The sequence below is a fragment of the Gavia stellata genome, chromosome Z (genome assembly GCF_030936135.1).
Source record: "Gavia stellata isolate bGavSte3 chromosome Z, bGavSte3.hap2, whole genome shotgun sequence".
Lineage (NCBI taxonomy): Eukaryota > Metazoa > Chordata > Aves > Gaviiformes > Gaviidae > Gavia > Gavia stellata.
Window position 1 is genome coordinate 68,952,652 of NC_082637.1, and position 10,755 is coordinate 68,963,406.

Sequence of the window (10,755 nt, forward strand, 5' to 3'; positions counted from 1 at the left end):
ATTAAAGCATCAGAAAGCACAATAAACTTTTCATAGCTCAACAAAAATGCTCCTCTCACCAATTCATTTCTCCTCCATCAGGAAGAGAATAACAAAAGGGGATTCATCTCATTTACAGAGTGAAAACCAACACTGAATGCACTTTTTGTCAGGGGGGCAGGGGGAAGGTCTCCAGCTGGTTCTCATCTATATGCCATGATTCTTCATTTAGTTTACACTATTAAACTCAAAAACTCGGCTTTAATCTTAACTATTACAGTATGCCTTAGAGTAGATTCTATCATGTAGCATCCTTGATACAGTTTCAGACTCTGGCAAAACATCATCCCTCAAACTGGTCGTGGCCATATGGGTAGTAAATGTATCCAACATTTTTTCATTGGCGCCTACATTATTACATCTTGTCACCAATGGTTTCTCGGGTTTTCAAGTAAATTGTTGCATATACTGTGGTTTGGAGCTGCTGAGATGAAGCCCTACATTTATCTGTATACAGCCAAATCCTTTTTTGGAACTTTTTTTCCTTCTAATGAACTAACATCTGTTGAAAAAAAGAAAGTCATGTTTCCAGAAAGCTGTACAAAAATGAGAGAAAACAAAACAACAGAACACTGCCAAGAAGCTATTGTTGCCAAGTTGTACATGATAAAAAGCAGCCTAGAAAATGATGGGTGGACAGAAGTGGGCATCATACCTGATCTGTCTTCATTTTGTGAATCACACCTTCTACATAATTCTGGGATGGTCTTGAGAGAAGTTACAGAATACTGTAAAAAAGGAAAAAATTTATTTGAATTTAGAAAGATAAAAAGTAAGACTTCCAAGAGGTCCTGACGTCATGGGCACAGCCTAAACCTACCAGCCCAAGGGTACTTCTGGCAGTCTGATGGTCTTCTCAGGTTGCATGAGAAAAGCAGATGGCATCTGCTTTTTTGTCCCACCTTAAGGGATATCAAACAGACTTTCAAAGCTACAGCAAAGCATCCTCCCACATCAGATTTCTCCTTCCTCAGATCACCATTACTCAAGCCACAAATACATTTTATATATCCATCCTTTCCATGGGGTGCAAGTGACATCAAAGGTGAGAATAGATCCAGACTTCACAGCAAACATCAAGGGACTCACTTTGCCCATGTGGGCATCTATTATGGTGATTATACTGCAAGATACATCATGCTTAAAAATTGGAATTCAAGCTTTCACAAACCAATATGTAAAAGCAATGCAGAATATTTGCACCTTAGGGATCTGATTTCAGAGAGGGATGCATGTACATACACATATCAGACAACAGGCTCATTTCTCTAACCTAGGCTCTATTAAAGCAAACTTGCATTATTACTTTGGTGTGACAGGATATGCCTGATTTTCATCAGTATGTTATTCTCCGAATTCAGCATTAAAAAGGAAAAAAACCAGGGATGACATATGTATCTTACTAAACAGAAATCTTTTTCTTATAAACTTGTGGAACACCCTTGGTAAGACACATGATCCAGTGTTATAAAACTACACATTCTGACATACAGAAATTAAGTTACTTAATAGCAAGTCTTCCTTAATCAAATGCTTAAATGTTACAGGAATCTTCACTTTAACAAATGAAAATCGTTATGTCTGTGAAAGATCAATGGGATTGCTCATATTAAAAAAACCTATTAAAAACAGTATTTTGGAAACTAAAACAGAAAAAAGCATTTAGGATTAGCACAACTGAAAGATTTTAAAGAATATATAAACACCATATGTTTTCACAGAAACAGATATTTTTAGCTGGTGTGCTATTGACCAATGAAGCAAAACAACTACATATAAAACCACATGAGCTTTCCACACAAAAAAGAAACGGTCATACATTGTCCTGTTTTTTGCTGACAGTTCATCATTCAAAGTTTGATGTGCATCTAATGCACAGCTGGCAATCTACTTCAAAATAATCTAAAGTCGACCTTATGTGACCAATTGCAGAAGTAATTTACTTCTCTGGTGCAAGTTTAAGACTGTTGCTCAATTGATTGTAGTTGCTTTATTAAGCCTCAAAAACCTCCCATGCCTTACTTTTTCCCTTGCTGACCTGATTCAGGGTTGAGAAACCTCCACTGCAACAAGAATCTCTCATAAATATTCCCAGGATCAGCACTGAACTTATTAATTAAAATGTGTAGCAACACTCCACAGAACTACCCAGTGACTCCAATCCCCATTAAACAAGGGGTTGTCTATAAGGCTGTGACTGCTCCAGGATGTGACAGCCTAAAGCAACAAAGAGCAGAAGAACAGAGACGGGGAGAAAGATGCAACTAAATACAAATTAATACAAGTTAAACACACACATGCACAAACACCATGTGCTGTGCTTCACTCTAGTTATTGTTTAATAAAGATTGAGCTGTTAAGCTATACATCTTGCTATTTCAGCACAAAGACTCAGAAGGCAATGTTGAACTGGTCTAGTAAGATTCTTAAGAGAATCCAAGGAACATGTCTCCAAGGAATATGGTAGCTTCATAAGACCAGCTGGTGCAGTTTAAACTATTACACAGTTTGTAATTCAATTAGAATGAGGCCTTTTGTATTCCATTGCTATGTGTTTTGTCAGGCAACCTCAAAAACAGAAAGCCATTTTTCTTTTTGTCTTTTTTTCCTGTTCTTTCCTGGAAGAACAGATTTTTTTTCTGTTTCAACATTGCACTAAAATGTATTCAGTTACCACCTCCCACCACCAAAAATCTATTAAATGTTATAAATTTGATTATGCATTTTAATCGTATTGGTTTGATTTCATTAACAGATTTCCTCCCACTCACCTCTGTCCTCAAAAAGTCTTCTGTGCATTTACGTTTCTGCCATCTGTATTTCGTGGAGAGGATGTGGAGAACTAGCTTTTGGTCCAGGAAGCAACTAAAATTACTCTCTAAAGTGGACCTTTCCCAACCATAAGCACAATCCATTGCTAGCTCTTCCCTCTAGAACTACTGCCTCTCATACTCTCGCTCCAGCTCTGATCATCAGTAATGTTTGTTAGCTTGTCTTCAACCAAAAATTTCAAGGCTACTAGCAGTATCACAGAGGGACAGCAAAAGAGGTTGAGATCGCAACCCTTCTCTGGAATAGAATTTTAGACTTAACGCTTATTCAACAGCATTTAAAATAAATTATTTCCCACTTTTCATTCAGCAATTTTAAGTTGTTTTACAAACAAAATTAAACACCATTTCTCACATTTCACCATTAGAGTAACTAAGCCAACCAGAGTTGAGGGCCATGCCCAAAAGTATAAGTGACAATGTGAGAGCTAAGCACATCAGGCTGCTTCGATAGTAATTGCTTACTGTGATCTTTAGTATTTAATCAAAGTATGTTCTGGTTGACAGTGAAATTCAGTAACAAAACTAAGGTCTCCTTCTCAGGATAATGCATGTAATGGCATTTTTGATTGCTGTTTGAGGTTTGGGTTCTTTTTCTGGATTTAAGGCATGCCTACGTCCAACCCAAAATAGTGAATTTCAGTAAACCCCTTAAGAACTTTGTAAGGTGGAAGAACAGTATCAACTGCAAACAAGAGACAAGAAGCAGTAACAAGTATTCCATGCAAATACAAGATATTCCCAATTTTCTTCAACAGACACTATTAATTCAGGGGAAAATGGAACCTCGCTTACCATGCAAAACATTTGTTAATTATGTAAAACTGAACTACAGAATCTGAATTAATGCAAATGTTAACCTTTTACGTTTCACGTAGTTCTCAAATTTTAATGCAATGAATTTTAAACCCAACACATGAGAAAAAAACTTCAATCTCTAGTAAGCCTGTACTGTGCTGTGCCACTTGTCTGCCACTTGCAGACTCACTTGTGTCTACAAGTATCAGAAAAAAGAAATACTGGATCACGAGTAGTAGCATAGAAATGTGTATACAAAGTAGTAAAAAAATTGTAAATCAAAAAGCAAAAGTTATTCTTTAACTTTCTGTTGTGGAGAATACCTTTAATGTCTCCTGAAATGGAGTCAAAGGGCAAAGCTGGACACATAGTGTGACTCTCAGACCACATCTTCAGAACCGTGACATCCCCAAAACACTAAGACCTCTGTCCTGCTCTAACTGGTGTCAGTATCAAAACTCAACAAGTTCACCTCCACTGGATCAAGATACCAGTGACTGTGTCCTGCTCTTAAATGCACAGCTCCTTGTTTTCATTTAGATAGAGAAAACAGACACCTTCCTTCATTATAGCTAATTTGTTTCCATGCGTTATTATTACTGTAAGCCCTTTAATAGTCTCATTTCAGTTTATTTGCTAGAGTGGAAAATAAACTGTTTCATTAATATTCAAATCCCATTAAATGAATATCTTTATATTACATTTGCTTAGTCATTTATAACTGTGCAACACCACCCTTTTTCCTAGACATTTACTTGGGACTAGCAAGCTACACTGAGAACAAGTAAAGCAACAATACTTGGCCTGAGGTTGCAGTAGTGTCAAATTAAGCAGCTCCAGAGCAAAATAGCAGAGGAAAGAGATTAGGATGGCACAGTGCCTGTAAGAAATAACACCTCCCCAAAATAAACTTTTTACTTAATGGCTGTGACCAGCATCTTTGGAGTACTGGTGAGGTTATTTGTGCTATGTATTGTTTATAGGATCTTATATAGACACTTCATATCTTATTCTTCCCTTTAACTTTAAAGAAGACCTATATAGACCCTAACACTGTTAAAGGTACAAAACGTATGTCTGAATGTAACGCTTTCTATGAGCATTTTAGTGGCCATCTGCATTTTGTTTCATTCTGAAAAGTGAGAGAGTAAAAAAAAAAAGAGAATTATCAATTAGTTCATCAGCTGGATGGGAAATAAATCAACTCGCTGCAGTTGGTGACTGTGCCTGCACAGCTACGTAGGACACTCCATGCTGAGCCCTGAAGTCCTGGTCGCTGGGTAGGCAAAGACTGGCTGTGTGTCACCTGTACACCTGTGTGAGCTGGAGGGGTGACCCAGCTCCTTCCATGGCCAAGGAGGGGTGACAGCAGGCTCAGGAGGTGCCCTGTTCCTAGTAAATGGGAGGCCAGGAGATCGGCCATACTCCTGACCATACATAGTTCACATCTGCCTTGCCAGGTGAGGACTGACATGAAGTTTTTCAAGCTGTTTCAAAATACCTGACAATTCAACAACTGCTTAATTGTGTTTGAATTCACTTACTGCACTCAGATTTCACAAACTTTCAAATTAGGCCCAGACCTGCACTGGCACCACTGAGCCAGGCTTTTATTCATACAGAGCTATTTGAATGATCAGAGGAATAATCTATACACTCAACCCCAAATAGCTTATAAATATCTAGCATCAGGAGCTCTGGTTTATGGCTAGGTCACTTCTGTAAACCAAGAAATAAAATAGTTTCAATCTGCACAATTTGCCAGTGTAATACAAATCCTGCATTTTAATTAAAGGATTAGGAAACCTTCAGGTAACTATAACAATAGCATACAACTCAGAAGCAGGAATAAATTTATGGGAAAATCATGACTACTAATGGGAAAAAGGGGAAAGTTTAAAACATAATTTTATAGTGTATCTATCATTTAATGCAACTTAAAGGTTGTAAATTTTTTTCTTCCTTTTGAGTAGTTATTTATGAAGAAATAAATGAAAATATTCAGCTTGGTCACTTAATATCATTGCAGACAGAATATTACTTTTATTTAATGTAAACAGGAGTCCCAGAAACCTATTCTGCTGTGTAAACTACACTCAAATATACTATACCAGATGGAGCTGGAATAGTACCATCTTAGTTTGCAAAATAAGCATTGTATTTGTATTCCAGGGCCCTGAGGGAATTAGTAGATGTAGTTGCTAAGCCATTCTCAATCATATTTGAAAAGTCATGGCAGTCAGGTCAAGCCTCCAGTGACTGGAGGAAAGGGAATACACCCATTTTTCACCAGAGTAAAAATGAGGACCCTGGGAACTACCAATCAGTCAGCCTCACCTCAGTGCCCAGTAATATTGTGGAACAGATGCTCCTGGAAGTTATGCTGAAATATATGGATGACAGGGAAACAATTAGAGAGAGCCAACATGGCTTTACAAAGGGCAAACTGTGCCTGACTAAGCTAGTGGCCTTCTGTGATGGAGTGACAAGAGCTATGGATGTCACCCACCTCAACTTCTGTAAGGCCTTTGATACAGTTCCCCACAACATTCTTACCTCTAAATTGGTGACATATGGGATTGGTGGGTGGATGGTTAGATGGATAAGGAACTGGCCACATCCAGCAAGTTACAGTCAACAGCTCAATCTCCAAGTGGAAACCAGTAATGAGTGATGTCCCACAAGGGTGCACGCTGGAACCAATACTATTTAATACCTTCATCAATGACATAGACAGTGGGATTTAGTGCACCCTCAGAAAGTTTCTGCATGACACCAAGCTGCGTGGTGCAGTTGATTCACTTAAGGGAAGGGATGCCATCCAGAGGGACCTTGACAGGCCTGAGGAGTGGGCCCATGCGAACCTCATGAAGTTCAACAAGGCCAAGGTCCTGCACCTGGGTCAGGGCAACCTCCAGTATCAATACAGACTGGGGAATTGAGAGCAGCCCTGCAGAGAAGGACTTGGGGATACCAGTAGATGAAAAATTTGACATAAGCTGGCAACGTGCACTTGCAGACTAGAAAGCCAGTCATATCCTGGGCTGCATCAAAAGAAGTATCGCCAGCTGGGTGAGGGAGGTGATTCTCCCCCTTGACTGTGCTCTCAGGAGACCCCACCTGGAGTACTGCATTCAGTTCTGGGGCCCCCAGTACAAGGAAGACATGGACCTGTTGAGTGGGTCCAGAGGAGGGCCACAGAAATGGTTGGAAGGCTGGACCACCTCTGCTATGAAGACAGGCTGAGAGAGTTGGGGTTGTTCATCCTGGAGAACAGAAAGCTGTAGGGAGACCTTCTTACAGCCTTTCAATACATAAGGGTACTTACAAGGAAAATAGAGAAAGACTGTTTACCAGGGCCTGTAGTGACAGGACAAGGGACAACTGAAAAAGGGTCAATTTAGATTGAATATAAGGAAGAAATTTTTTACGGTGAGGGTGGTGAGACACTGGAACAGGTTGCCCAGAGAAGTGGTGGATGCCCATCATTGACAATTGTATTGGGTTTACATGGCAAACTAGCAGAAGGGGCTGCAGGGGTGGCTTCTGTGAGAAAAGACCAGGGGCTGCCCCCATATGGGACAGAGCCAGTACCATCTGGCTCCAAGATGGACCCACTGCTGGCCAAAGCTGAGTCCATCAGTGATGTTGGTAGTGCCTCTGAGATAACATATTTAAGAAAGGGTAAAAAACACTGCACAACAGCAGTTGTGAGAGAGGAGTAAGAAAATGTGAGAGAAAGAACTGCGTGGACACCAAGGTCAGTGAAGAAGGAGGGGGAGGAGATGCTCCAGGCATTGGAGCAGAGGTTCCCCTGCAGCCCATGCAGAAGACCATGGTGGAGCAGATATCCCCCTGCAGCCCATGGAGGACCTCATGCTGGAGCAGGTGGATGTGCCCTGAAGGAACCTGCATCCTCTGGAGAGCCCATGCTGGAGTAGGCTCCTGGCAGGAACTGTGGCCTGTGGAGAGGAGCCTACGCAGGAGCAGGTTTTCTGGCAGCACCTGTGACCCCATGGGGGACCCATGCTGGAGCAGTCCATTCCTGACTGCAGCCCGTGGGAAGGACTCACTCTGGAGCAGTTCATGAAGGACTGTATCCTGTGGGAGGGACCCCACGCTGAAGCAGGAAAACAGCGTGAGGAGGAAGAAGCAGCAGAGACAAAGCATTATGAAATGACCAGAACCCCTATTCTCCCTGTCCCCCTGTGCTGATTGGGGCAGGGAGATAGAGAAGTCAGGAGTGAAGTTGAGCCTGGGAAGAAGGAAGGGGTGGGGGAAAGGTGTTTTTAGATTTGTTCTTATTTCTCATTATTCTACACTGTTTGATTGGCAATAAATTAAATTAATATCCCCATGTCAAGTCTGTTTTGCCTGTCATGGTAACTGATGAGTGATCTCCCTGTCCTTACCTTGGCCCATGAGCTTTTTGTTGTATTTTTCTCCCCATCTTGTTGATGGAGGGGGAGTAATAGAGCGGCTTGGTGGGGACCTGGTGGCCAGCCAAGGGCAACCCACCACAATGGGGCTTTGAACAACCTGATCCAGTGAAAGATGTCCCTGCCCATGGCAGGGGGGTTGGAACTAGACGATTTTGGAGAAGTGTACAGTTTCATTTTCTTATGTACAAATGCAACGTAAACCAAAAAAAAAAAAAAAGAAACCAAGCCCAGTTACATATCTATTTGCCTTTTAAAACAAATCCCTGTCTATTTTCTATGTCTTATTGTCTATGTCGTTTTGGTAATTTTAACTGAAATGGTCTAAAAAGGTAAGGGCTATACACAGTGGCTTTCGAATTCAGGTACATTTATAAGTGCATCCTTTTAACAGCCTTTTTGCTGCTATTATTTTTAGTCAGTACTTTTCTGCACTGGATTAGAACCAGAGGGCTAACAGGAACAATATAAATTGCTAATACTGATGGCGTGCAGCTGCTTTTTCCATGGCTGGCTAATGATAAAATGTGTAGGTCAGGTATCTCTAAGTTGTATATGGTGAGATATGAGTAGAGCACTAGAATAACCATGAATTCTCTTGTTAATCTGGATTCTGGCAACAAATCCTTTGTTCTCTTACCTGCTAAAGCAGGGAGTAAAACTGCTACCTCTATTTGTGCTGCTTTTTTATTCAAGGTTTAGCATCCAATGAAAAACAGCCTATTAAAACAGGCAGTTTGAGCTGTTCAGCGGAAAAGTGAGTAACCTAACCCACCAGTATGCAGCAACAGCCACAATGGGAGAGACATGGAGAGGTTACATCTATTATGTTTTACAGTTTTACAAAACTGAGTATAGAAACAGATACCAGGACATGATCTAGCATATAACAGTAATAAAAAGACAGTTGCCCAGAATAAGGTATTCACTCAAGATTGGCTCATTGTCTTATAATATTTTGGGCATTTGCCATATTCTCTTTAATAAAAATTCAATGTTACAATAGGTAAAAATAAAATCCTCTCCACAAGGAATCTGTCTGCAAATAAAGCATCTGGAATGTTTTAAAATGAATCATGAGTCCCAAATGCTAACGGGAAAACCAGGCCCTTTGTAAGAAAGAAAGAAATAAAACTGTAAAATAATGAAAAAAGTGGAAGGAGATGGTGGCACACTTTCTTTGATCTGAAAATTGAATTAACAATTTTCTTACAGTGGATTTAATTTATGTATTCAAGTCCATTGTTAATCAGACATTCAACATATTAGCGACCCTATTACACAAAAAGCAGAATCACTGGCAGTAGGAGAATTATTATGAGTAATAGAATATACTGTATCAGTGCTTTCTATAAGAACCACTAACAATGTAGACAAACAGTATTTTTGCTTGCAATTACAGCTGCAGTTGTTTTAGTTGTGACACTAAGGATCAGTGCTGTCTATGAATCCCTGGAAGTCTTTCTGCCTCTTTCTGTACTCTACCATGTCACAAGTAGCTACATAACACCTATTGATAAACTTTTGCTGTATTTGGAGATGGCTACTTGTGGAAAGGACAGAACAACAACTTAAATGAAAAAGAAGAAATTCAGAGGTGAGAGGGGCAGGTGGTCTTTTACAACTGAAATACCTTCAATTAAAAAAAAGCTAAACATCATTTTGGTGTCTAAGGCTAGCATTAGAGAGCATATAACTCATTCAAGACAACAGCGTAGATAAGCAACCCAGAAATAAAACTCATTTATTAATTTGATCTACAAGTTATTTTTACTACCTGAAGGAGAGGAATCAAGTTTTCCTTACAAGCTTATTAGAGATTTCCCTTACAAAACACCTTTTATTCTAGATTCAACCTATTTAAACATTCCTATATATGAGGTAAAAACAAGCGTGGCTTTTAACAATAGTGTTGTTTGTTGTATCAGGATTGAGATATCTAAGATTGTCTCAACTTGAGCAAATAAAATAAGACTTGTACTTACCGAGATATCATCACTAAAATCTATTTCATCCAAATCAAGGTATTCAGGGGCTTCCATTATTCTTCTATGGACATTTTGGGTGAGTCAGCACGGTAGTAAAGACCTAATTAAGAAAAGAGAAATGGATTGTCTACTAAAGAGTCAAACCCACACAGAAATAGTTTAATATAGTTGCTAGATTACTAAAAACATTTAACTTGCATGGTAAAGTCTTTCATAACTTAATCCTAAAAGTTAAATATGATTTGCCATCTCTACTCTGCATATCACAAAGAAGCCATTTCAATTTTTAGGGAGAACAGCTAAGTGGTACTTGAACTAGAGGTCAAAAATATGTGATTCAGCATCATTCAGTCCTTCCAGAAATTCAATACAGGTGTAAAGACCTAAGTTGTTGAGCACCCTCATGACCCTGCAACCACAGCTGCGCTAATGACCTATCTTCTCTTAAGGATGCTATTACTTTACTGGCCTGAACACAGCAACTTCTGTTACTATAGTTTTCCTCTGCTCAAGAAGGCAGAAAAGAACTGAGAATTGTGTTGTGCACAGAAAAAAAAATCCTATCACACCTTATCTCCACTTCTCCGTACAAGCAGACTAACACACAATGCAGCCATGATTCATCTGTCCTCACCCTGCAAGTGCACTTCCCCCAAAACA

The 10,755-nt window shown here is 39.7% G+C and overlaps 1 protein-coding gene across 1 annotated transcript in view; it reads right to left on the minus strand.

The window, feature by feature from the left end:
- SNCAIP (synuclein alpha interacting protein) overlaps positions 1 to 10,170 on the minus strand; it is a 55,717-nt gene extending 45,547 nt beyond the window's left edge. Inside the window, exons 1-2 of the mRNA XM_059833569.1 lie at positions 10,093 to 10,170; positions 695 to 767 (exon numbers count right to left, since the gene is read on the minus strand). Coding sequence (XP_059689552.1) covers positions 695 to 767; positions 10,093 to 10,149 — 130 coding nt within the window. The 5' untranslated portion in view covers positions 10,150 to 10,170. The remainder of the gene's footprint in view (positions 1 to 694; positions 768 to 10,092) is intronic.
- Positions 10,171 to 10,755: the final 585 nt, after the last annotated feature.